This window comes from Daldinia caldariorum (genome assembly GCF_022478825.1).
Source record: "Daldinia caldariorum strain CBS 122874 unplaced genomic scaffold F4812scaffold_18, whole genome shotgun sequence".
Lineage (NCBI taxonomy): Eukaryota > Fungi > Ascomycota > Sordariomycetes > Xylariales > Hypoxylaceae > Daldinia > Daldinia caldariorum.
In genome coordinates, this window is record NW_025953054.1 from 209,937 (window position 1) to 236,057 (window position 26,121).

Below are 26,121 nucleotides of genomic sequence, written 5' to 3' on the forward strand. Positions count from 1 at the left end.
GCCCCCCCCCCCCCCCCCCCCCCCCCCCCCCCCCCCCCCCCCCCGCCCCCCCCCCCCCCCCCCCCCCCCCCCCAGCTAACATCACGAATGGGTTGCACTGAGGCAAGTATTCGGCATCCAATGCCGCTCGAGCCAGAACTATCGTACGCTGTGAAGCCTCCACACAAGCCTGAGAAAATTTGTCCAGTCTTGAACTGACGTGGGGCGATTTCTTAGAACTCCTAGACAAGTCATCACAACCCATCTTGAGGAGATATAGAAAAAATGGCCTTGTTAGGAGTAGCACGGAGTGGCAGTGTAGGAGGTTGATATGTAGGGAAGCAATGGCCTGTGCTGAGTCGATGGAGGCATCTATCAGTCGTTGACAATGAAGATTTCCATGGAGTTGCCGTTCCCAATCTTCGAGGCGATCTGCAATTTCTTGCGCAACGGGAGTTGACGCCTTTCTTTCCGCGTAAATCTTCTTAAGTGTTAATCCAATTATATAGCAATTTTTTACAGCAGCATCCAGCGCTTCTGGATCTGTTATCTCGCTCATCATGTGCTCGTCGGTTGTAGTGCCTATCGAGTGGTCCAGCACGTAGTCAGAGCAATCTTCTAGCGATATTGTTATCGGACGTCCAAGACTCGCTGCAAGGATACGATCGAGGACGAATAGCGTCTTCCACACGTTTCTTCGAAGACGTATAACATGCGGCTTAAATACCGGCATGCTCTCTTCCCTATGTAGTCCCAGAGCCTGCGCAGATCGCACTGCCATTCCTGCTTACCACAATTAGACCAAGTCGCAAATTAGGGGTGAGGGTAAGGTGCCAAGGTAGACATATGCCGAAAGAGGCGAAACAGGAAGTTTTCTCACCGTGATATGCGTGTGACGCATTTCTGTTAGAGATAGATAGCGTATAAAGGGACATGAGGATAAGGGCCTGAATGGACCAGAAGTCCGCATCTTCGAATCCCGAATCCGGTCCGTGGGTTTTGGCGTTTCGAAAGAACAATTCGGCACGATTAGCAGGTTCAGAGTGTAAGTCTTGAATAACGGTTGCCTCGTTAGTCCCCTGCAACGGACGAGCGATAACCAGGCCAATAGCGAAAACCAGGTTCAGTAAGCACAGGTCTGACGAGCTAGTGTTTAAAGGATCGCTATAGCATTCCTCCACTTGCTGGAGGAAGTCTGCTTTATGGAAAACTTCCACAAGCCCCGACGTCTGCAATGTGCTGAGTTAACCTGAATCGCTATTGGATTGGGATACGTACATTTGTAAAAAACGATTCGACTAATATGTCAGCTGTCTTTCGGTCCGGGAGGACCCCAGTTGGCCTCGTGCCTGGCGGGAGCTCGATTCTATTCTCCACAAAGTTGTGTCTTTCAGGATCATCGGTGAAGCTAGATGGCCCATAAACGCTTTCAACGATTATCCGAATCAACTGCAAATAAGCGAGACTTCCAGACTCGCCGACATACTCTGCCCAACATATTAGCACGTCAAAGACCTTGGTTTAGAAAAGCAAACTTGGAGTCTAAGACCAAGCATAAGAGCTTCTCGGAGAAACCACATCATTTTTTCGCGTTTCGTAGCAAGATATTTCATTGTGCATGAAGCATAAACAACATAACTTAACGAATGATTCTGGAGAGCAAGGCCACATAGACGAAACCATCCATTGGGAGGGCATTTCCGGGGCCATACTTACGTAGTCTTCCCGTTTTATCCTGAAGCATTCTGGGTAAAAACATGACTGTAAATTCATCTGCAGCTCCGCTGACATTACTGATCCGTGAACGAGTATCGAACTCGCGTTCGTTGCTCGTGAGCAAGTGGCGCGATGTTGCCATGAGCTTCTTTTGGTTCGGCTCAAACGGTTCTATTTCTACTAGGCTCATCGCCAACCTGTTAGTAGACTGATCCCACGACGCCAAAAACGGAGTATGCGTCGTGATTGTCTGACCAGATTCTAACTTTATTGCCCTCGGCGAGCTATCGGTATGTCGACGTTTGGACGGCGATCCAAGGGGCTCCTGCGAACCGGTTTCCAAGCTTGTCGGCGTGTACAGACACTCCAGACTCCGTTTATCGCACGTACTGCACGGTCTCAATCCGTTGCACTACGACAATATCCACATTAGCAACTATAACGACCACAAGCCTTGCTTCCCATCAGAATCGTACGATAGTTTTGAAGTGTCCCATCCACAAACGGCTACACAATTACACCAGCCATTGTGGGACCAAGGAAGCCATCCGAAAAAGCGACATAACACACGTCGTCGTCGCTCATGCTGTGCGCTATTAAAGCAGAAGAGATTACAAGACAAGTTTCTCCGATATTCCACTTCATCTTACAAGTCTGTATGTTTCGCTATTAAGGGTTTCGATGATCTTACGTGCCAGCGCAATATGATGAAATGGAGGCGAGAAGAGAGATGTAAAAAGGGGAGAATGAAATCAGAAAGCGACAATGAAATAACTGACCTTTTGTTTCCTACGTTTACAAGACTCGCATGCCTGCGCAGTACGTTGCCTCTTGTCTGGGTCAACCTTCGGTCGTGTCATGATGGTTTGAGCCACAAAGAATCCAGGTCACATCCGCCATCCGACGCTTCGCCACACGGTGACAAAAATACAAGTCGGACGATAGAAAGAATAAAAGCAAATGATTTCGGGGCGGCGCCGGTATTACGGGTACAAGAACGTTGGTCTCGGATACGGACAAATTCCTAGGTTCAGCCTTATCGGGAAGCAAACGGGACTCAGGTCCAGAATCGTGGGATGATACGAGCGATTAACTACTCGTCTATCCGGCAGAGTATGAAGGTCGACCCGCATAGGTTGTAGGCAACTAAGGAAATCCGCCAAGGGTTGTTCGAGACGTGTGAATGGTAGGCTACCAAGTGGAGAAGAGCACAGCTGAGTATACGTATACAGACCGTACCTAGCAGCTCACTGGAGAGCTATAGCGATCTACCACAACAGAAGGTGACTGAAAAGGGACGCGAGGGAAGGTAAAGAAACTCAAAGACCGACGGGAAGTGTCGGAAGCGGGAGATTGACATGAGAAGGGCTATTATGAAAGGTTTAATGGAGAGAACGCAAGGGCCGACTTTGCTAGGTAGGTTTTTTTTTTCTTCAAGAGGAGCCAACATAAAGCCATGCACTCCAACTTGCCGGCTTGGCTTCTCCCTCCTGAGCCGGACAATAGGGCGGCGTCGGCCGCCTTTGACTTGTTCTAGCCATGATTGCAATGGAAAAACCGTGGCAGGGCTGGGAGGGAATGACACCGTGATTGGGCAGCTGGGCTGTAGATCAATCAAGTGAGACTCCGTTAGCAGTTAGGTGGCGTTCTAACACCGCCTTAAATACGGGACATAGCGGATTATTTATTTCTTCTTTTGACGTGGACTTTCTTGACGTAGGAGGATCTTGAAATGATATTAGGAGTGCGGACTTTTCGTTAGAGAAACTAGGATCCCAGATGAAACATTGCGAAGATCGCCGAAGCCAGAACCAGGTTGTTACTTTCTTTTTTTATCTTTGTCATGGAATCTGACTATCGAAGATTGAAAGATTGAGGAGATATTAAAAAGTGACTGGTCAACTCCGCGGCCATGGCAAGTGGCAGATGTACTATGTAAGATGTCTCTGTATCGCCATCAATTACTAGATCTGATTTCTCATATTAAGTTAGTTAAGTCACTTAGAACTTTGTGACAATAAGGTTCACTGAGATCTGATAAGGCGACAGGGAAACATTAAGGTAGAGTTCATTCATTAGGTGCATCCCTTGCGAGGTATATATTGTTGTTCAGAAAATAGCGAAATAGCGAAATAGGGAAGAGACGGCGGTCGAGAAAGTGGTTTGGATTTCCACGTGGGAAAAGGTACATGATACTCCGTACTCCGCAAATACATATACTAGGTACCTAACCTAACCTAAGGTAGGTTAGGTAAAAGGGCAGCTTGGAATGTGCGTACCTGCGTACCCGCGCACCTTATCTGTCGTTAGGTAGGAGGTAGGTACCTAGGTGAAGATCGAAAGCTTAGGTAGAAGTCGGTACAAAGGTTTAGTAGTGGTTAAAATTGTCGGATAATGCACCTAACTTACCAGAATGTCTGGAATAATGGGACATTGACGTAGACATAGGTACTGGGGGATACTAGGGGATACTAGAAAATACATAAAGATCAAGGATAGCTACACGCGTATTACCTTAGAGTGTTAGGTATCTCGTGTACTCTCTTGTACCCCCGTCCAATCAGGTGAGGTATTGTACAAGGTAATAGCTACCTAACCTGACCAGGGTCTGTTGTGCAGCTAAGCAGGTAAGACGGGAGCTCCAGTTTGCGGCTCAACCGTACCTACCCTATCTAGGTGGTCACGGTGGTGTGTACGGAATAGAATGTAGGCACCTAACCTAAGGTACCTTACGTAAATTTCAATTTGTACCTCTAGATAGGTACCTACTGTACTAAAACACGGACTAAAATACATGGTATATTAGGTACCTCGGTACTATATAGTATACATGGTTAGGTCCAGTGTTAGGTACAATACTTCCCCCCTAAAGCTTCTTCAACATTTCAATACCTATTTCTTCATCGTCCATTATGCATCACCGTTCAAAATCTCACAGAATCATCTAAGACAAGCCCGTCAGCGTCGTTATGTTATACCCCAACGTGCCACCGAACAGCCGTTAGATATCACAATCTAAGGAATGACAGGAGGTAGATTAGATAACTCGCATTTCCTCGGATAGTGCACTTATTAGTTCTCGCGTCAAATACCTTGCGGCTGATTCGTCAATAACTTCTCTCACCTATATGTCAGGTAGGTATTCACATTTTTACCGTCGCTTGCATATCATATCGCCTTGAAACCCCCATCTCCAAAAGAGCTCGATCTAGTACTTGCGATCTGCATGTAACCCTTTTCAACTAAGACTTCTTCTTACAACATCATCACATGCCTCTTAGTTTATGCCGCCGTCACAGTCAGCACGAATTGACATGTACTCAGAGATGGCTCGTTTTAATATGTCAACGCCAAATTCAAATGTCGGCAATATTGGTTTTTGCATTTCGGCATTTGCAAGATGCTTCGGGGTTTCTTTGACTAGGCGCTTAATTTACTCCTGCAGAGAACGGTAGATAGGTAGGTAGGCTATAGGTAGTCATGCTCAAAATCCCCCTCGTCTTCCTCTCGACCTGACAAACTGACAGTCCACTAGATTCGCTCGAGGTCATGCTCAGGTATGTACTCGTCCTAATGGGTTAGATTTTACGGGTTTTGCGTCCACAGCTCCCGCATCGTTGGGTGTACCGCTCGAGTGAACCTGTTGATAGAACTTGGGTACTCCTGGTCCGTGACTACAGAGTCCGGCGCATGTCTGGCTTCAAGGACATCGCACATGTCATCGTGTCGTAGCGTCCGTGACACGTTTCTAGACTTTTTCTACCTGTCAATGTCGACAAGTACATTTGGGCCAGATGAGTCGTTGGCGTGGGCCTGATGGGACATGTTTTTATCAACTATCCTATCCCTAGGCTGAAAGGTTCCCTTGCTTGTATAGATCCGAGTCACGATCTTGCCTGTGGCATGTTCTAGTAAGTGGTCCCAGATCTGATGAATCACAGTATGCTATAATATAAGCATTGCTATTATGATTTGCCTCCGCTAGGATTTCCTACTTAAATAGCAATGTGGCGTGCTCTCCTAGCGGTTTCTTCTCCATCCTCAGTATAGGCACATTCTTGTCTCATACCTCACCTAGCTACCACTATCATGACCGTTAAGCAAACTAAGACGGCGCCACCCGCTACTCGGGAGGAATCCGGGACCCACTCGGTAAGTGAAGGTTCAAAGGATGCTTTCAGTCGTCTTTTGAAGACCACCAAGGCCGAGGTCCCAATGGCTTTCCTACGATACATTGAAAATGTCAAGTTCTTGAGATATTCTCGTTCCGGGGATACGGCATGCTTCCCGTGCCCCTTGCGTGAGCAAGAAACAGTAGCAGCACTTAAGGCATTGGAAGGGTGTGCCGCTGCCGCCATTGCAGATATTCGAGGGACAAAACGTAAACGAACAATTAACGTCACTTTGGAAAGTGTGGCAGCCTTTTTAATGTCTACATACATCACCAGTATCGACGGCTTGGATAAGTGTAACCCCAAATCCAAGGAACGGATTCCAGGTTCGTCTAACATGATCTCCCCTTTAGGCAAATCTTCGATGCCGTTTCGCTAACTACAGTGTTAAAGATACCGATCTCAACCAAGCTCAATCGGTCTTATACCGGCGCCTTTCGGCGGGCTTATACGAAACAAGGAACCAGGGCGAGTACTATCATATTCATGGGTCATTGGAAGCTACCAAGACCCTGAAGATGATCGGCCTTCCCGCTTTTTCTCCCGGCTTAACAGATTACCATGCTTGTATTAGCACTATCGAAGGGGCTGTCAAGCAGTTTTCCGGAGCTGAATTGGAAAGGCTGAACCGAGAACATGGCCAGGCAGGCGTCCCTGTCCTCACCAATGAAAAATTTCGAAAGAGCAGCCATGGCAAATCGATGGCATCTCTTCCATTATTTACCGTAAAGCCCTTGAACATAGATACGCCACCTGTCCCATTTACGGAACAGCCCATTAATGGGCCAAGTCAATGTCTGCAGGGACTTCGTGTTATCGAGCTGTGTCGGGTAATTGCAGGACCAACCATTGGTCGATCCCTAGCAGCGCATGGCGCATCTGTCTTGAAAGTTACATCGTCACAGCTACCAGACGTACCGTTCTTCCAATTGGACGTCAACACCGGGAAACACACGACATCCTTACATCTAAAAAACGCAGGTGATGTCGAGATTTTTCGGTCTCTCCTTGAGACAGCCGATGTGATCATCGATGGATACCGACCGGGCGTCATTGCGAGACTCGGTTATCGTCCCGAGGATCTTGCAGCAAAGGCGGCTCGGCGCGGCAGGGGTATCGTCTACGTGGCAGAAGATTGCTTTGGCGGAATCGAAATAGAAGCAGAGTGGGCGGGCCGTCCGGGCTGGCAGCAAATCGCCGACTGCGTTACGGGCGTGGCATGGGAGCAAGGTAGTTTCATGGGACTTAACGAGCCGGTCATCCCCCCTTTTCCCATGTCCGACTATGGCACTGGGTGCGTCGGTACTGTTGCGGCGCTGTCGGGCATCTACCGTAGGGCTACGCAAGGTGGGAGTTGGATTTGTCGAACTAGTCTGTCACAGTACGACATCTTCCTTCTATCCCTGGGCATGTACCCGGCTGAGGTCCAGAACAAGCTACGTCGTGAGCACGACCCCAATTTCTTCGAGCTGCGTCACAACGATTCTGTCGACGAAATTGGTCGGCGAGCCTTAGCTAGTGTCAGGTCTCTACACCCGACGCTCTTTGCTAACCATCTCATGCAGAGCGCGTATAGCGAGGGATTCGGCGGTATAGTAACGTGGCCTAAAGAGCCACTAACAGTGAGCGGGATCAAGATTGGCCACGTGAGGCCAACACGACCGAATGGTTATGATAAGCCCACTTGGGAGCATTGGGAGAGGGATGAGTCTCTATTGGATGCCTGATGTATTGTTGCCCAAACGGAAACTTGCTTACTGATGGTTTACGAAGGATCCAATGTGGTCACACGACAGTAGCGGCGGTTATCGTACCCTTTTCATCATAGCGGGCGTCGTGGTATTAGTCGTAGCTAGCGCTGCATAAAAAGCGCATGTTATATGAAGTAAGTCAGCAGCTGAGGGAAATCATTCCCGGTGTGATATTGGAAGTGTATTACCACTAATGAGAATAGCATCGTACATGTACGCTGCGTTCTTACGGTGATTGTTGTCGGGGTAAGAACCTCTTCTTGATTACCTAGCTTTTAGGAGACATGATAGATTTCTAAATATACTATTTGCCTCCCAAGCATAGCTAGCTTCTACTAAAGCTCGGAGGTTTAACTGGTGCTGGTATCAGTTCTCTACTCCGGGTGAAAAAGAAGAGCATGCTTCCCTGGAATACGAAGGGTTTTGATAATGTGGGCACAAGTAAGCAACCAAATCATTTATGTATCTCATCTACTCGTACATGAACCCTCAGAGCACAGCAGTATATACACGTGACTTAATGCCGAGAGTATGAGTCTAAAGATCGCATCAAATAGCCTAACGAGCGATGAGGTGATACGATCTTTTTCGATAGAGATCGGAAATATGGATACCATTGTCTAATTGGTCTTCTGATCCTATCGCCAATAAGCTTGGTCGATGCTACGAGCGCGGAGTTAGAGTATAGTGGACTGCACAGACTCGTCAGTGTGATATAGGCAGCTTGTTAGTCGTGATAAGTCGAATTAGTCGGGAGGTTTCACCATAAGATCTCATATCGCTCGCGAGTACCTAACATATCCAGTCGAGGAATCGCTTTATCCCGGGGACGGGTTCGTCGGCCCTCGTACATGTTGTACGTATACCTTACTTCCCCCCTATTGCTAGTTACTATGATACGACATGAAATTCATGGCAAGAGAGAGTTGGCCCCTTATGTCATGAATTGAGGACGTAACAGCGAAAGCGGTAACTAAGATACATACCTCCTATCTGGACTCAACGGAGTACAGGCACAAAGGTATAGAATATCAAAAATACCACCTGAAGTATATCTCGTCCTCGAGAATGAGCCTCCTACCGCGTACGAAGCCATCGTACTTCGGCAAATCACATATGACGTGCCTCGGGCTCGCATGAGAGTCAGGCGATCTGATCTGCCCTACGCTCCCAAATTTCCTCTTTCATACAATAATTATTGCCCCAATAATCGATCTCTAGAAGCACTGGCAACCTAGTACCTATTCGCTGCCAAGACTTAGCTGTCGCCGGCTACTTACATGCAGGCAGCGAGCAGGAACCCAGGAATAAAGAAAGGAAGAAGGAAAGAAATTGGGAGAAAATGAGCTTATTCCATCAGCCCGACGAGTAAAGCTCGCTATGCTCGCTACCTAGCTCATTGCGCTCGTATTGTCTTGGATTTGCCGAGGCAAGGCTAGGCGAATGCGAGTTACAGCCACCTATGTATGAGGTATGTATATACGAAGCTGATAAGTAGACCTGAGAGAGGAGATGGATTAGCTACTGTACCTGGTAGGTAGGTACGTTGCTCGAACGCTGCAGGGTTCGAGATCACACACATACTTACACACACCACGCACACGCCGGATATGTAGTGCACTACTAGATATGTGCGACGATCGCTTCGCAGCATGCCAGCCAAGATGTCAGGTCGTCCAGCGCAGCAGCCCTACATCGTCGTCATCATCACCATCATCATCATAGGTATCGCGACTTCACCTACCACTTGACTTGGTAGGCGCACTAGCGCAACCAACAATATTCGACGCGAGGCTTTCCTCGCAACCCGGATATCCATCTATTAGGGTAGTATGTCCGTTCATCGAGCGCAAACCGGGGCCGTGGATACGGGATAGGCGTTCATCCAAGTGACCTATCATTATTCTATTCTTCTTACTACTTCTACAATATCCTCCTGTAACTACTGGATTCAGCAATGATCTATCCCGAAGTCCAACGCCATGACGTACCTCTTTCGTGGACATTTGCCATGCCATACCATACTGTACTATGCTATTCCATGATATAGGTATTATATTGTACACACACATGCACATAGACACACACAGGCAGACAAAAGTCATACATACATACATATAGGTACATACTGTACGCGCCCACCCCCCTGCCGCAAGCCGAAACTCTACCCACGGAATGGCGTGACTGGGATACGAAGCGGACATGGTTACTACTTATATCAAAGCCCTCTCGGCGAAAAGATTTATATACCTAGATGCCATTCTGTCAGCGCCCATTTCGTATTCGACGGGCTGGCATAACAGACAGCGGGCGTTGGCATTTTCGACGACATTGGGGGAGGGGGAGCTGCGCCACCCCTTTTTATTATTATTGTTGTTGTTTTGGGGAACAACCATTGAGAGAAGGGAGAAAAGAAAATTGGAATAAAAAATTTAAATAAATAAACAAGTAGATAAATAAAATAGAAATTCGCATTGTCGGACAATTACCGCCCACTGCTGACAACGGCCTCCCGCATCGAGGTCTCACCTTTATTCCATCGGTCCTTGTTTTTGCTGCTGTCAACCAACGAAAAGAGTGAAGGGAAAGGGAAAGGATAGGACGGGATGGGACGGGATGGGACGGGATGGGATGGAGAAACATACAATCGCCCAATTCCTTGCCGTTGATCCTCTCGGGATTATTCAACCGACGAACTTGTGGTTCATCCGTACCTACCTCAGGTTTAAGAGACCTAGATAGAATAGACCAAAAAACAAAAACAAAATGAGGATGAGATAAAATAGAAAATAATAGGTTTAAAAAAAAAGGTGATAATAATAAGATGAGAATTGCAAAAAATAGTCACGCCGTGGATCGAACACGGAACCTTCTCGGAACTTTGAACACATCAATGTGAACGAGAAATCATAACCATTAGACCACGCGACTTGTGCAAATTTGGCTGTTGCTAGCATACTTGTAGCTTTGGTGGGCGTTAAGCCGGCAATTTGCGTTTCTTCTCTAGTTCCAATTCCGCTTTGGTCGCGTTCCTGAACTCAATTGCACTAAAAGTGGGGGTTTACCTGGGGTTGTGGTGGGTTATGCATCTAGGTACGTACCTAAAGTTTTGGTGGGAGGAGCCCACTAATTAGAAAACGCAACATCTAGACTTCAGGGTCTACAGGTTTGTTTAGGTACCTAAGGTAGGTAGCATAGCTTAGCTTATCACGAACGTATTGAGGTTGCTGTTACTATCGAATTCCTATGACAAGATATACAGATATACGACACAGTAGTTTCCGAAAGTAGAACACAACCTTGAAGCAATTTCCAGGAGCATCTAAAGCTCCAAGCTATTAGGTATCATTAAGACATTAGGTCAATACTTCCAGTGATACCGGTTGATCGAATCGACGATTAGTAGCGTCGCAGCAGAGCAACTTCTTATTAGGCACAATACTCCACCGAGAACGAAGGGCAGGAAGACGACGATGAACCAGCGAATGATCAACACTTCAAACGATCGATTGGTATCGTAGCATTGCGTCGGTCCGAGACGAACGCTACGCTACGGCTTCATGCTTTTTGTCATTTCAAAGCGTTATGCTATGAGTAATTTGCAGCGCAATCGGATTTGATCTATTGCGACGTTAGTTATCGCGATATACTTCGTACCTGCCTTCTGAAAGGATGGATACCGGGCCATCGACGCCTCAGAAAGGGGGGGGGACATCCGGGCTCCGTTCCGGTCCCTAAAATGGGTTGACCGCAAAAAGACTATTCGGCAGTCTTAGGTCACCTATACCATCGAACATACCTACCTGGTACGTAGCAGGTGCAAATATCTATACAATATCTACCATGTCTCTTTGAAGGGCGCCCTTGCGGTGGAGTTGCAATACCTATCTCAAGATGTAAACTACACGGGAAGAACTACAGTTAGTGTGAGTAGCGATGTCGAATCGGTATACAACAGTAAGAATTTGAGTTTGGGAGTGAGCAAATCGATTGAACTGTCTGAACGCGCAGCGAAGTTTTTTTTCTTCTTTTTTGCTATGAACTTTCCATAACGATAACATGTTCTATATCTGTTTTGAATTATATTCTTGTTGTCTTATCGACACCAATGCGTCCAATAGTACCTAGCCAATACACATGCCGGTGTCATCTAGCGAAAGGGGAGCTTCGAGCCCCGGGCCCCGGGCCCGAACCGGAGGATACCACCGCGGTCCGTATAATATCTACCCGAGTATCACATACTTCCTCGGACGCTGCATCTCTCGACAAATCGCCAGCTAGAAGATAAGATACGTTGTCCCAAATTACACCCGCCCACATTGCCAATATAATGTCCTGGGGTTACGAGAGGGTTTCTCGGTCTTCCACCTCTATTACAAGCAAACCATGTATTTGCCAGCTGCTCAGGTATCGTGGATAAGCTCGATACAGATATTCTTATGTTTCCTTGTCGGGATGATATCCGGGAGACTGCCGGACGCAGGATACGCGCGGACCTTGTATGCCGTTGGGGCTATAATGTGCGTATTCAGCATGTTCATGACGACCACGTACTGGCAGATTCTGCTGGCACAGGGGCTCTGTCAGGGAATTGAAGCTAACTTGATGTACATGTCAGCAACTACAAACATCGCTAGATTCTTCGAAAAGAAGAGATCGCTTGTAGTAGCTCTTACTGACTGCGGGTCGAGTAGCGGTGCCATCTTATATCCAGCCATCGTCAAATTCCCGACGCCTAAAGTGGGCTTTCCATGGGCAGTCCGGCTGTGTGGGTTCATAAGCATTGTTTTGGCCATCGTTGGATTCCACCTGCTAATGCCGCGGGGACTGAGGAAGACTCCCGCGCCAATTCTCGACCTGGAGGCCTTCATAGCCGATTTGGTTTAGCGAACACTTGGTCTTAAAGTGCTGATCGTATAACCATCAGATCAATTCCTTCGCCCGGGAGAGCTTTGAAATTGGTGACCTGAAGTCTATTAATTTCGTTCTTATTTCCAATGCCGTTGCTATACCGGCGCGCCCCTTCCCCGGCTGGGCCGCGGACCATCCTATTGGCCCCGTGGTTACTTACGGGCTGAATTGTTTTGCCTTGGGGATCACGGCGTTTGGGTGGATAGGTGTTCGTCATAAGCCAGACATATATGCTTACTCTGCCCTTACAGGACTTGTGAACGGAGCTGTGCAGGGCATTTTTATGAACGCCGCTAGCAGCTTTGTTCAAGATGTGAGGAAGATGGGAACGTGGATCGGGATGAAGTTTGGTATTTGCGGCTTTGCTACACTGGCGGGACCTCCGACCACGGGTGCCATAGCGGAGGCAATTACTTATATGCACAGATTTGGGCGGGATCAACAATCATTACTGGGAGTTCCATAATCCTCCTAGCATCTAGGCTGCAAGCGCGGAACTCGGCGGGATCGGGTGAGAAACCAAGTGTAGAACTGAATACGGAATCAAGAACGACATAAAATGGTGTGCTTAATTAGTGACTACAGGTGAATGCTCTCCTTACTTCGGTTAATGAAGGCTTCATTTGATTTTTCAGACTCTCGAGCCATGTGCGTCTTGGGATAATCACTGAGGTGGTCTTTTGTCTATGAGTTAAACCAGCGGATGAAAGGGGAAGCTATTCTCATAATAGCTAATGATAGATAGATCATAGAAAATAGCTTAGCGGTTGAAGAGACATATTACCTTGTATAGGGTAGAATAAACTTCTTAGGCGGCTTCCAATGTTCGTTAGTTATTGAAAATTAAAGAACTTCCCTAGACTTAATGTTTTCCTAAATTGTTTCAAGGGTAACCAGAAAATGAAAGGGGAGGCCTCAAGCAGTGTTGGTCTAGAAACACGGGATGGTGGTGAGTTCAATGTTGGAATCGATGTGGATTGGAGTTGGCAGTTGGCAAAACAAGTGTGGCTGAATAGCTAAGCCACTAGCCACATGACTAGCCACATGAGATACATGTACAGAATTACAGTAAAACCTGTCCATAACGAATCTACGATATAACGAATACATTCTATAACGAATTTCTACACCTGATTCCCGAATTTTGTATGTAATTTAACGCATTTTTTTGTTAACGAAATTCGTTAGATTTGGTGCTTAGTCACCACCAAATTCGTTATGGAGTATATGAAAAATAAGGGGGTTAAGGATTAAAATAAGGTTTAACCCACAGTGACTAACCCAATTAGGCTAAGATAAGGCTGTAAATTCGTATTAATACCTATTACATATCTCGTGTTGAAAGTGGAGAATATTCTTGATAACGAATACACTCTATAACGAATTTAGACCTTTGATTTTTCCAATTCGTTATGGACAGGTTTTACTGTACATCAATGGGTTCCAGCTCAACCCGTCTTGACTGCCACTAGCAAACATTCAAGACAGGGATTCTCTACATGTTGCGCATAAAGCGCGGTAGATCCCTTAACCTTAATTGGATTAATGTATTTAATCTGTGGTTTGACATCATCATTTCTCTGACTTGTTATGACTTGGCTGCCTCTTTTATCGGCGCATTACAGCACCAATCACCAAGGGACAAAACTTGAAAAAAATCATATCCAGGGTTACGTATTTACCTAGTTAGACCGCCACTGTCTTGTTAGTTGTCAATACAAGTTTCAATAAATAAAAGGCTTTTTGGTCTTCCCTTTGTTCCCACGATTTTGAGGGAGAGTTCGATGTTTCAAAGTGTTCTGGTTGCAAATACCAGGTACCCAACCGTCGCTCGCAGTCGACCAGAACAACTAAGGTCCAGCGTCTAATAATTACCAACAATTCTTACCTCTTTCTTGACCGTTCTTAATTCTTCACTGCTAGACAGTTAGTTAATTCTACATCATCCCCTAGATAACAAGATGGCGGGTGTTCTCGCGAAGTTTGTATCTAAGAAGATACTCAAGGAAACGGCGGGGAATCAATTCGGAGCAGAAGTAAGCGACGTCTTTTTCTTTTCTTTTCTTTTTTTCTCTATCTCTTAGCAGAATTGTTCGCTTGTAATTAAAATATCAGTATTGGGTTGAGTGGCAGATCTTACTAACATGGCATAAAACTACAGGATCCGTACTTCGAGCATGTCCCCGCGACAAGACTTGACGGTACCCCGACAGGAAAAGTAAAGAAGGTCCGCAAAGCCTTGCCGCCTGGCCTTTCGGAACACGATGCGAAGATCTTGACCAAGGTGAAGAGAAGAGCATACCGGTTGGATATGAGCTTTGGTAGTTTTATGGGACTCAAGTTTGGCTGGGGTAGTGTTATAGGCCTGTTCCCTTTGTGAGTGGACCTGCTCTTTTTTTGGATTTATAATCATCGCGTACTGACGATAACACTTGTTTTAGTGCCGGAGACGTCGTGGATGCTCTTCTTGCGATGATGGTTGTCCGTACCGCTAAGCAGGTCGAAGGAGGGCTTCCGTTTCGTATTTGGGCTTGGATGTACGTGTTAGTATTTATAGATCTCATCGCCGGGTTGGTTCCGTTTGTTGGAGACATTGCCGATGCCGTCATTCTTGCCAACACACGTAACGCGGTGGCATTAGAGGATTACCTGCGAAAGAAAGGCAAGAAGAATCTTCGCGCTAGCAAATTGCCGGTCCCAGACGTGGACCCCAGCGACCCGGCCGAGTTCGATCGATATAATTCGGAGTCACCTGAGCACGCGTCGTCTCGGGCTACGCGTCAAGGAGAGAGGTCTGCCGGCCAATTGCGAACGGACCATGTTCCCCAGGAAACTGGTGTCACGCCCGAATGGAACCAGCCGTCACAGCCCGCTCAAGCAAGGGTACATGATGATCGACGAGGACGCTCGAGCAGGAGTTTCTTTGGGTTAGGTAGCCAAAGATCTCGTCCGGCTGATGTCGAGGCTGGTAGACGGAATTAAGGACCCGCTAGCAACCGCAGAAGTGTGGGGATTAATTAAGGAAATCGGGTCGCGTTAATTGCTTTGGAGGGGCAGCTTTTACGCGTCACGCTATCACGAGCTTTGGCTTTTCACTGTCCCGTACGAGAGATCCTTGGCTATCTCCGAATTGTATTTTTGACAATTATACCTTGGTAAATGCGAAATTAGGATGTTTACGTGTAACGAAAACGGCAGAGGAATAGGTAGACGATATCAAGATACCATACGAACATTGCATCATAATGGGGAGTTGTCGTACCCTAGGTATTTAAGGAAATAGCGAGTTACTTATCGGATTATCGTGAGACAGTGGGGGCAGTGGATTGGAATAGGCAGATGAAACGATCAACACGTCTCTGCTCAGGACTGTGTTGAAAGACATTGTCTGACTGGGTTTATATGGCATGGCTCGTACTCCGAGGACAAGGAAGCCGAGGGCAAAGACCAATATTAGGCCCGGATTCAAACCGCCGCAAAGCCACCCAAAACCACCTAAAAACAACGGTGATTCGCAATGCCGAATAATCATTAGCTGATCCTGAATCAGCTGCCTACTAAGGTAGAAACTAGACATCCTATCCATACCCCATTGGGCTGCTTGCTTATCTGAATGACTGTGATCTGTAGGTAATCCTAGTTGGTACCTATATCCCTGCTTTGTGACACGAGAAGCCAGTGCTAAGAGAACCGAGCTGGCCGAAGCCTCCTGCGTTCCTCAGAGAGAAAAAAGAGAGAGAAAAGAAAAAAAAGAGAATCCGGGCCAATTATAGGTCAATTGTGACATTCACCCTTACAACTGGAGGCTGACAAAATGCCCTAAGTTTTTAAACCAATCAGATCAACAAATCCTTAAGTTCAAACTTAAGCCAATGTTTTAGTACCTTGTATTGTACCTTGCTTTGTATCTTGGTATTGCGCGGGTGCATGGGTGTATGAGTGCATAAGTGTGTGGATACTTTTATTTTTTATTTTTTTACAGTAGAAGTGGTACCTACATAACGCGTAAAAAAAAGTGGCGGGAGTCTAGTCGCGTTTTTTTAGTCGCGTCGCCCCCAGTTATTCGCAACACGTGACTTGTCGAGAGACAGCTTTTAAAAGATCTTGGACCCGACAAGTTTTGAGTACATTTCCTGTCCTGCATCTCATCAACAAAGATAACTTCCACTTTACGCGTGATTGTCAATCATACTTGGTGATCACTGCAAGTCAATTGTCACTCCCTTGTCCAATATACAATAATTATACAATTGCAATTTCTACTTCCAACCCTCACATTGTCGCAATGGCTGCTAACATCACTCCCTCTAAAAAGGTATATGACTTCGCCTTCCTTATTGTTTTGCGCTGCCTGGAAGAATGATGGCTAACCTGTTATATTGAATAGGCTGCCTCTGCCATGGAATCATTAAAGATGGACTCGCCTGTCAAGAAGCTTGATTTCTCTGCCGGCAAGGAGAACGCGCCTTTCGACTCCAACATTGATGCCCTCTCCAAGGAGATCGATTCTCACCAACAGATCCAAAAGAAAGAACAGAAACCTGTAGTTGCGCCTACTATCCGAGCCGAGGAGGTTGATGAGCCTATCCTACAGGAGAACCCTCATCGCTTCGTTCTGTTCCCCATTAAGTACCATGAGGTGAGTAACGCGCCTCAGACGCGTAAAGTGGTTTTTTCAACGCGCCATATTCTAATTGAATTTTACCCCACAGATCTGGCAGATGTACAAGAAGCACGAGGCATCCTTCTGGACTGCCGAAGAGATTGACCTGTCCAAGGATCTTCACGACTGGAACAACCGGCTCAACGACGACGAGAGATTCTTCATCTCTCATATCCTTGCCTTCTTCGCCGCTTCGGACGGCATTGTCAATGAGAACCTGGTTGAGCGATTCAGCGCCGAGGTTCAGATCCCTGAGGCGCGATGCTTCTACGGTTTCCAGATCATGATGGAGAACATCCACTCCGAGACTTACTCCCTGCTCATTGATACCTATATCAAGGAGCCCGCCCAGAAGACCCATCTCTTCAACGCCATTGACACAAGTGAGTTTCACTATATATATCATGCAAGTGAATTAACCACGTAGCTAACCCTTGTTTAGTTCCCTGCATTCGCAGGAAAGCCGACTGGGCTCTGCAATGGATCTGTGACAAGAACTCCACTTTTGCTCAGCGTCTGATTGCCTTCGCTGCTGTCGAGGGTATCTTCTTCAGTGGTGCATTCGCCTCCATCTTCTGGTTGAAGAAGCGTGGTCTGATGCCCGGTCTCACCTTCTCCAACGAACTCATCTCCCGTGACGAGGGTCTGCATACCGACTTCGCTTGCCTTCTATTCACACACCTTAAGAACCGCCCCGGCAAGGATGTCATCCAGAAGATCATCACCGACGCTGTCGCCATTGAGCAAGAATTCCTAACAGAGGCTCTGCCCTGTGCTCTGCTGGGCATGAACGCCAACTTGATGAAGCAGTACATCGAGTTTGTTGCCGACCGTCTACTAGTTGCTCTTGGTAACGAGAAGGTCTACCGCTCTGCCAACCCCTTCGACTTCATGGAGAACATCTCCCTAGGTGGCAAGACCAACTTCTTCGAGAAGCGTGTTGGTGACTACCAGAAGGCAGGTGTCATGGCCAGCACCAAGAAGAACGTATCAAATGACGACGCTGCCACCCCTGGAGAGCGAGAGAACGGAGGTGACTTCACCTTCGACGAGGACTTCTAAGCTTTCTCAAACAAGCTTAATAAGCGCCATTTCTCTTTTTCTCTTTTACGTCCTTTTTTCGATACCCCCTTCTCATTCTCGATTAGATTCATCCCCCTGTGTAATACTATATTCACGCCTACTTCCCTCAGCACCACTCTCCGGGTAGAGCTTAGAGGTTTTTTATAATAAACCACCATAGACCGGCGAGCGATTGCCTCGACGGTAGTGGATTGTGGTTGGATTCCATCGACTGGGGGGCGGTTCCCGTTGGATCTCTTTTAAGGCCCAATCTACTTCTCTTTTTCTTCACTTCCCTTTTTTTATTCTGTCACGACACGGTCATCATAGGGCGTTATGGCGTTGCTGGCTGGCATCTTATAGTATAAAAAAGAAATAAGAGATGACCTGCGGAGGAATGAAGGAAAGAAATCAAAACAAGCAAACCAAATCGATCGCCTCCGAAGAATGGATGCATCGTATGGATGGATGGGATGGATGCAGGGCAGGAATGGGGGGTATAAATGACATGATGCATGCGACGCGGACGTAGTGATAGCTCAAGTGATGCAATTGATGAAGATACATATATGCTGAGTTGATCTTGTGTGATTTGCGCGAGTTGAAGATATGCTTTATTCTTGTGCTGCTATGTTCACATATCTAGAAGTTGTATTGGTAGGGGCTTTAATGCTGGGCCTTTTATAAACCTATTGGTACTTTGCGATCTCATTCTAACTCTGAAGTGATCCTGGACTTTATAGCAATGCTATGACCTCGTCAATGCATGGAAGTAGTCGTTCCTCAAAGAGCCTAGGATTTTATCTTTTCCCCTTCTTCGCTTCTTCTCTTCCTTTCCATTGATCCATCCACCCATTCTTTTATCCATCCCCTATTTCTTCCCACGCTTCTTCTTCCCCTTCCCACCACCACCTCCTCCTCCCGTATTTGCACCTCCTTGCCCTTGCCCTTGTCCTTGTCCTTGCGCCTGTCCTTGTCCCTGTCCCTGTCCCTTCGCACCCGCACCCGCCGTTCCAGCAACAGCAGCAGCGGGCACCACATCCTCCGCCTTCTCGTCGGCGGGCGTAGAGCCCTGCGCCAGCGGCGCGTCGGCCATGACCTCGTCGGCGGCCTCGGGGAGCGGCAGCGCGGCCATGCGCGCGCCCAGCGGCCGGCCGAGGCTCTGGATCAGCCGCGAGACCTCGGCCGCTTTGGTCGTGCGGTACTTGAGGCAGACGCCGGAGCGAGGGTCGTAGGTTTTGAGCGTGAGGGAGCCGCGGGGGGCGGCGGGAGCGGTGGTGGAAGTTTCGGTGGAGGGGGCAGAGGTGGAAGAGGAGGATTTCTTGGACCGGCGAGGTTTGGGCTTGGAGATGTGGTATTTGGTTGTTATGCGCGTCTGCGGGGGGAGATGGGTTAGTTAAGGTAGGTAGGTAGGTAGGTAAGTTAAGTTAAGAAGAGATCTAAGAGGATATGGGCGGGATGGGATGGGATGGGGTATATTTTGGAGATAAGGCAAGACGCTGTGCGTATATTCAAGAATAGACGTACGGTATTAGGTTGCGCTTCCAGCAGCAGCGACGACTGGTGCAGCCATTCCTGGCTCGTGGCGTAGTAGGGCATTGCGGGCGAGAGTGCCGCTTTGTCGCGGACTTTTGATGTATATGATAATATAATAGTCCCTAGCAAACAGCTACTTCGTACTTAGGCAAGTCGCCTGTCGCTTGTATGGTCTTTTGGGGGTAGATTGTAATCGGCGTCGTGGTTATAGATATGCGACCGTATGTCGTCAAAGTTGATTGTGGAGCTAGACTTTGAATTTTGGCAGTTTCGCCCAATGGAGTGACGATGAAGTTTGGTGTTGGCAGGAAAGTTGGCAGTTGGCGGGCGGATGTGGGGTTCAAACAGCCCAAGCAGGGATTCGAAAGCTCTAGTAAGGGTCGCGGGGTAGGTACTAGGAGGTAGCTTAGCTTACTATGTACTTCATAATTGCATTAGGTGGTTTAAACGTGAGAAGTACCGACCTTAACAAATTTACCTAACCCAAGATATATTTTAAATGTTAATTCTCACAATTTATTTCTTCTTATACCCTAGCACAAGTTAAACTCTTTTATTGGTTATACATAAAATAGTCGTCATCTCTATTATAAGAAGCCGTCAAGACGAAGCCCTTTTAGACGCCTTTCGCAATGCAAATGGGGTATCTTCCATGCCCTAAGCCTGCCAATAGCCTCACGTCCTTCTTCACTACCAACGATGGACTTCATATTGATTCTCTGTCCGTTACTCATCGTCCTTATCGTCCTTATCCACGTTTACACCAACTAAACCAGACATTAACGATTTAACATCCACGGTTTCATCGTCAGTTGCCTTCTAGGCATGTGGATCTGGCAACCAGAACACTAAGTCTTGATCTGCCGAGGCAAAGAAATTGAACCGAGGATTAATAGCAACCACTGCCGCAGGTCTCTCGTCTTCGAGCACGTGAACCGGGTCCAAGATCTTACCAGTTGGGTTACCTAGCGTGTCCCATACCATAACCCCCTTCCTCCCACCGCCGAGAACGAATCTTCCGTCATGTGTGAAGCAACAGTCGCCGCTGCTCTCCACACTGGCACCACTCGGTCCACCTCCATTAAGCGTGTATTCTTCACCGGGCGCCAGTCTGTTACTTCCACCTTCGGTCTTTCGCAGGTATGCTTTCAAACTGCCGTTGAACGAGTCCAAAAGGAAATGGCCTCCCCCCTTCGTACCCAATAAGATAGACCGCCCATCGTTGGCAAACTCCAACGTAGTCCAACCGTGCATAATATGGTGGGGATCGACTAAACCGCAAGCTTCCACGATGTCGAATTCTGCGAATGGTGCTTTGTCGAATTTCCGATGGTCGTAGAGTAAGACCATGCCGCTACTAGGCGATGCCACGGCGAAGACTTGCCCGCTCGGATCGTAAGCTGCGAGATACGGTGTGTTCAGATAAAGGATTCCCGTCTCGTTTTTAGTCCCAGCATTCCATAATCGTATAGTATTATCTTTGCTACAGGAGATGAAGTCGTCGTTGCCGGGGTGCATCGCCAAACATGTAACGGCGGCCTGGTGGCCTTCAAAATACCGTATAAACGCATTATCGTGAGTTGTCAGATATCGGATCGCGTCTATAAAGTAAAACTGTCAGCAGGTGGTCAAGAAGTGCAAGATATACCGAGGTCATAGGAGTCCGAACCATTCTGTTTTGTGCTCGCGTATATTATACTCGAGCTATTGTGTGTGAATTTGGCGTGTTTGACTCCGTATTTCTTGCTGAGGAGCTGTTTGTCGTGACGTCCTTCTCGAACCTTGTAAATCTGAATAGTCTCGTCGCTCTCGGACGTCATTAAAAGCTCGCCGGGATCATCATAATCGAGGCTAAGGATAAAGGGTTGGTGTCGTCCGTCTTTGATATCATCGCGCTTGAATAGCTATAGTCCAAGTAAATAACAGCCTATCTGTGGCCGCAGGTATACACGAGGAGGGTTACCTTGGTAGGTCTGAAATTGGGAATAATATCGGAAATCGCGGATGTGCTAGGTAGACCGCCACCTAGAGTACGAGTGATGTTAAGGGAGGTGGACGAAGTGCCGTTGGCAGGAGATGCGTTGTCGGGAACATCAAGATCCATTGGCGTGGATGCCATCTTGAGAAATACCGATGTATAATGTACCAATATGAGCTTGAAAGGAACTTGGAGAAACAAGAACAGTAATATGCGCTTAGAGATGAATCAATTGGAAGTGGATGAATGAGAAAAGGAACGCAGTAGCTAAGGTTGTAAGATGAAAGCGACAAGGCTAAATCGTAGCCGTGCTTTTAATGTTTATCGCTTATCAATTTAGCGGTACGAAGTACCTAGGTATCTAAGGTAGGTACCTCTTATGGCTGATATTAGCTTAGGTATCCGCTATATGCATACCTGTCATTACCACATCTTTGATGCTTTTAATGAGGTTGTACGTTGCCACATGCTAAAGAACAGGCATGGATGATGATATTTTTAAAGAGGTAGGTACCTCCTATGTACGTTGTTAATGCTACCTTCTTTAAAAAGGCATGGACAACTGGTAGTTGTTCCTATCATACTGTATAAAATGCAACAGCAAAGGGTTTCTATTCTAACCCTAACCCAACCATACATTTCCTAGATAATGTACCGATTACCATATACACTAATACAGACATCAAGACCTGTAGAAAGCCTCGTTATGAGTACGAGCAATACCTTTACTTCTGGATGCTTTGGGGGCAAAGCAGATCATGACGATGATATGACAAGCCCGCTACCTCGGCCGCCAACAGAAAATAATTATCGTGCAACAAGCACGATGCTTGAAGACTCATCCGGGCCACAAACGTGGCATAAACTCTTCGGACAACTAATATTGCATCGCAAAAAGCTTGCCACAGCACAGGATGTACCTCTCTATGCGATAGCCTCAAACAAAGCCTTGGAGCAGCTAGCCAAGATTCGCCCGACTAATAAGAACCAGCTTTTGAAGGTGAAGGGCATCGGAAACCAAAGAGTCGAGGCGTATGGCGACGAATGGCTAAAGATTATTTCGGAAGACATCGCTAAGTATCCCAAGAGGAGCGTTGTTATGACGGATTTGCCTTCAGAGTCTAGGGTTATGAATGGGCCTCGTCAAAGAGATAACTTCCAGGACCAACAGGAGTCTGATTCGTTCAAAGAATTATACAGACGCCTGGCAGAGCATCGGAGGACCTGTGCTATTATAGAAAACCGACCCGCATATATAGTTGCTTCTAACTCACTTCTAGAAAGTCTTGCCCGGACGCGTCCCTCGAATCAGCGTGAGCTTCTAAATATACATGGAATAGGTTTAGCCAAGGCAGCTGAGTACGGGTCCGGTTGGCTCGAGATAATTGCAGCCTTCGAAGCCGAGTACAAGTCCAAGTCCGCCCAAACATCTATCTCAGACGCTCCTGTGACCACATACACTCGAGAGGATAGCCAACAACCGCAGGCAGGGGATCAGCCATCGAAACAAAGGCAGATCAGAACTGTGGGACGTTCAAAGGAAATAATCCTCACACAACCCTTCCCAGGCGATGATCTATCATTCGAAATTAGTCAGAGACGACCGAATGCAGTCGAAGCAGCCGAAGCCTCGTCCGAGAAAGACGAAAGTGGAGACTACGGTGACCCAGGCATTGAAGACGCATTAGAGACACTGGTTACTCCCCAGTCATCTCAACAGCTAAAACGGAAGCAGAATGATGGCTCAAACCTTACTGCTGAGACAAATCCTTCCCTAACCCACGACTTTAATTCAACGTCAGCCCCCACCGTGCAACCGATGGATAAAGGAGTGGTAGACCCTGAGCCGTTAAGCCAGGAACAAAAAATACTACGAAAGAAACTGGATGCCTACGTCAGAAGCGTAGTTTGGGCGATGGATCCGAAACCTATTCATCCAATAGTTTCTGAAGATACTCTCCAATGTCTCGTTGCTACACTGCCGCAGACACAAGACGAATTACACCAAGTACCCGGCATCGAGAGGTTTCTCCGGGCTTGCGAGATGGCAAAGAAGGATCTCTGGCGGACGTTCTCAACATGGATACAAGCCCCAGGGCTCATACATCGTGCACAAGCCATATAATGGGGGTATAACCAGATTCTGCAGGTGTTTTATTCGGCCAAGGTGCTTATAGGTACTTCAACATTTACTCGCGACTTTCCCTCGACATTGATGTCGCTACGATAGTAGGACGGCAGAGGCTCCAGTTATAGCCCCAACTCAGTAGGTACTCAACAAGGATGTCTAAGAGGTAATCAGGGAGAGAGAATATTATGATCGTCTGAACGGGATAAGGGATCCTACGGACGCCTTAGGTACACCTAAGGAACTGTGAATTATCACCGCCTTCCAAAGCTATAGTCGTATCCAGCGAGAAAACCTCCGTTATCATTTAAACAAACCTAAACCTAGGTGAAATCACCCACTAATAATAGAATAATGTATGCATGCTAGTCGCATTTTCTCGCCGTTTTAAGAAAAGCATACTAATCCCATCTAAGACAGGGTATGGCTGGATTGATCAATTAGGTACAGCTATGCTTACCTATACTGGTTATGGCTGAGCTCGTCAGCTGCGCAGGAAGAAACCCCCGGGTAGGTCGCAGCGCAGAGTACCATCAGGTCAAAACATCAAACTCGCTATCAATTGCACGATCTGAATACGATGCAATACGAACCGAAAATATCGTGTAACTGAAGCTGTGACGAGTTTTGGAATCGCTATTACCAGGTAGGTAGGTAGCCAGGTCGCCTAATTGTGTCTTTGTATTTATGCTTAAGTATTATTAGTAAACTCTCATGTCCCCAAATTTCGGATCAACCCCTGATATTTGGGGGTTACATGCAGATGCAGTGCAGGTAGCATCACAGCTACTACAGCCCAGGGGCACCAGCGTAGGATATAACATAAAGGGGAGAGGGGCAGCATAGCATCACTGGTGCCTAAGTACCAGAAGCGAAAATATAATGACTACCTTAGGTACTTATGGTTCTGGGTTGCTACATAGGTAGTTCGTCTTGCTAGGTTCTCGCAGAACTGCCGCCGTCGCTAAGAAGAAAGATGTACTCGACGATGGAGGTTGCGCCGAGCACCGCGCCGGAGTTCAGTAGCGCGGATTCTTCGGCGCCCGAGGTAGCTCCCGAGACTTACCATCATCCACAGTACTACCAATGTAAGGACTACTATACCGCGTCGCAGCAATCACCACCGCAGCTTAATAGCCCGCCATCACCACCGGGCCAGGCCGAGATAGCCGGCTTGAAAAAACCCACGTTCTGGTTGTTGGTCGCTTTGTTCTCGGCCGTGGCGCTGGCGCTTGGGTTAGGCACGGGGTTGGGGTTGGGACTGAGGAATAATGGTGTTGTTGATAATAAAGGTTAGAATATGCACAGATAAGACGTAATACCATGGCATATATGATATGGTAGCTTCTAATGCTGGGTTTAGGGGCTTCTGCGGATAACGAAGCTATAACCAACGGCGCTACTTCGTCGTCGCCTACGAGAAGTGAATCGACTACGAGCACGAGTACAGGCACCAGCACTACGGGGACTACGAAAAGCAGCAGCAGCAACACACCGGTCGTCGCGGTGCCGACACCGACGGTCTTCGTGGACTCCGGGTGTCCCGACCGCAGCGGCGGCGCGATATCCGGGAAGAACCGGAGCTACGACGTGTACTGCGACAGCGACCTGACGGGGACGGACCAGGCGTCGCTGGTGGTGAACTCGCTCGAGGAATGTCTCGCGCTTTGCGACTCGCTGAACTGGACGCAGAAGCGCGGCGATGTCGGCTGTGTCGTACGTGATCTGATAACCTACCTCCTACTAAGCAGATACCTATTCCTTTTTTTTTTCTTTTTCTTTTACGGGTTAGGAGAAGAAGGAAGTTGCTGATGCTGGGTACTGGTACTGATACTGACTGACTCATTTGATAGTGGAACGAGAAAGGGGTCGTGGGGCAGAAGAAGGGGACGTGTTGGTGCAAGGGCGGGGATAGCATCAAGGTCACCTCGCTGGCGGGAATCGTGGTTGCGAGTCCGGCTCCGTGAGATTCGGTTATGTTATGCTTAATGTATTGTACCTGATTTTGAATTTGTATAGTACGGTGGCTGCTTGCTGTAGGTTGTTTGGGTGTAGGTACTACTGGAGTTTGGTATAAATGATTGGTTGATAAGAGCGTTGCTAGCCTTACCTCAGGTACTTGCTTGTACATAGTACGTACCTAAAAAAAACTGTTAGTTACGTCAGATTTTCTAGCGATAAGATAAGGAATAATTAGGTACTTTAGTGGATATAAATTTCGATAT

At 47.4% G+C, this 26,121-nt stretch overlaps 10 protein-coding genes and 1 non-coding gene across 11 annotated transcripts in view; 6 read left to right on the plus strand and 5 right to left on the minus strand.

Moving 5' to 3' along the window:
* Positions 1-2,280, minus strand: part of F4812DRAFT_462404 (fungal-specific transcription factor domain-containing protein) — a gene marked incomplete at both ends in the record, with an annotated part of 3,187 nt that extends 907 nt beyond the window's left edge. Inside the window, 5 exons of the mRNA XM_047938040.1 lie at positions 81-762; positions 860-1,208; positions 1,258-1,466; positions 1,696-2,107; positions 2,215-2,280. Coding sequence (XP_047787007.1) covers positions 81-762; positions 860-1,208; positions 1,258-1,466; positions 1,696-2,107; positions 2,215-2,280 — 1,718 coding nt within the window. The remainder of the gene's footprint in view (positions 1-80; positions 763-859; positions 1,209-1,257; positions 1,467-1,695; positions 2,108-2,214) is intronic.
* A 3,504-nt stretch (positions 2,281-5,784) lies between these two features.
* On the plus strand, positions 5,785-7,594 carry F4812DRAFT_462405 (CoA-transferase family III; the record flags this gene model as incomplete). Its single annotated transcript, XM_047938041.1, has 2 exons — positions 5,785-6,193; positions 6,261-7,594. 2 exons carry the CDS (start codon positions 5,785-5,787, stop codon positions 7,592-7,594), a joined length of 1,743 nt encoding a protein of 580 aa, XP_047787008.1.
* Positions 7,595-8,978: 1,384 nt separating this feature from the next.
* Positions 8,979-10,069, minus strand: F4812DRAFT_151108 (uncharacterized protein). Its single transcript, XM_047929719.1, has 3 exons — positions 9,363-10,069; positions 9,203-9,308; positions 8,979-9,118 (listed from the first exon to the last, which is right to left on the minus strand). The coding sequence occupies exons 1-2, from the start codon at positions 9,820-9,822 to the stop codon at positions 9,286-9,288; spliced, it is 483 nt and encodes a 160-aa protein (XP_047787009.1). The 5' UTR covers positions 9,823-10,069; the 3' UTR covers positions 8,979-9,118; positions 9,203-9,285.
* A 390-nt stretch (positions 10,070-10,459) lies between these two features.
* Positions 10,460-10,549, minus strand: F4812DRAFT_t135. Its single transcript has one exon. It is a non-coding gene; the product is annotated as a tRNA-Val (tRNA).
* A 1,455-nt stretch (positions 10,550-12,004) lies between these two features.
* Positions 12,005-12,995, plus strand: F4812DRAFT_462406 (major facilitator superfamily domain-containing protein; the record flags this gene model as incomplete). The annotated part of the gene is made up of 2 exons (XM_047938042.1): positions 12,005-12,499; positions 12,546-12,995. 2 exons carry the CDS (start codon positions 12,005-12,007, stop codon positions 12,993-12,995), a joined length of 945 nt encoding a protein of 314 aa, XP_047787010.1.
* Positions 12,996-13,909: 914 nt separating this feature from the next.
* F4812DRAFT_441656 (uncharacterized protein) lies at positions 13,910-16,250 on the plus strand. The gene is made up of 3 exons (XM_047935251.1): positions 13,910-14,565; positions 14,691-14,905; positions 14,971-16,250. Exons 1-3 carry the CDS (start codon positions 14,491-14,493, stop codon positions 15,509-15,511), a joined length of 831 nt encoding a protein of 276 aa, XP_047787011.1. The 5' UTR covers positions 13,910-14,490; the 3' UTR covers positions 15,512-16,250.
* Positions 16,251-16,710: 460 nt separating this feature from the next.
* F4812DRAFT_151192 (ribonucleotide reductase) lies at positions 16,711-18,460 on the plus strand. The gene is made up of 4 exons (XM_047929720.1): positions 16,711-16,844; positions 16,917-17,168; positions 17,242-17,575; positions 17,635-18,460. Exons 1-4 carry the CDS (start codon positions 16,815-16,817, stop codon positions 18,252-18,254), a joined length of 1,236 nt encoding a protein of 411 aa, XP_047787012.1. The 5' UTR covers positions 16,711-16,814; the 3' UTR covers positions 18,255-18,460.
* Positions 18,461-18,948: 488 nt separating this feature from the next.
* F4812DRAFT_151197 (signal recognition particle 9 kDa protein-domain-containing protein) lies at positions 18,949-19,965 on the minus strand. The gene is made up of 2 exons (XM_047929721.1): positions 19,782-19,965; positions 18,949-19,629 (listed from the first exon to the last, which is right to left on the minus strand). The coding sequence occupies exons 1-2, from the start codon at positions 19,851-19,853 to the stop codon at positions 19,126-19,128; spliced, it is 576 nt and encodes a 191-aa protein (XP_047787013.1). The 5' UTR covers positions 19,854-19,965; the 3' UTR covers positions 18,949-19,125.
* Positions 19,966-20,227: 262 nt separating this feature from the next.
* Positions 20,228-22,047, minus strand: F4812DRAFT_441660 (WD40 repeat-like protein). The gene is made up of 3 exons (XM_047935252.1): positions 21,754-22,047; positions 21,460-21,694; positions 20,228-21,391 (listed from the first exon to the last, which is right to left on the minus strand). The coding sequence occupies exons 1-3, from the start codon at positions 21,907-21,909 to the stop codon at positions 20,610-20,612; spliced, it is 1,173 nt and encodes a 390-aa protein (XP_047787014.1). The 5' UTR covers positions 21,910-22,047; the 3' UTR covers positions 20,228-20,609.
* A 194-nt stretch (positions 22,048-22,241) lies between these two features.
* On the plus strand, positions 22,242-24,385 carry F4812DRAFT_151214 (HRDC-domain-containing protein). Its single transcript, XM_047929722.1, has 2 exons — positions 22,242-24,252; positions 24,313-24,385. The coding sequence occupies exon 1, from the start codon at positions 22,418-22,420 to the stop codon at positions 23,891-23,893; it is 1,476 nt and encodes a 491-aa protein (XP_047787015.1). The 5' UTR covers positions 22,242-22,417; the 3' UTR covers positions 23,894-24,252; positions 24,313-24,385.
* Positions 24,386-26,107, plus strand: F4812DRAFT_151215 (uncharacterized protein). The gene is made up of 4 exons (XM_047929723.1): positions 24,386-24,546; positions 24,602-25,188; positions 25,260-25,612; positions 25,750-26,107. Exons 2-4 carry the CDS (start codon positions 24,873-24,875, stop codon positions 25,861-25,863), a joined length of 783 nt encoding a protein of 260 aa, XP_047787016.1. The 5' UTR covers positions 24,386-24,546; positions 24,602-24,872; the 3' UTR covers positions 25,864-26,107.
* The last annotated feature ends 14 nt before the right edge of the window (positions 26,108-26,121 follow it).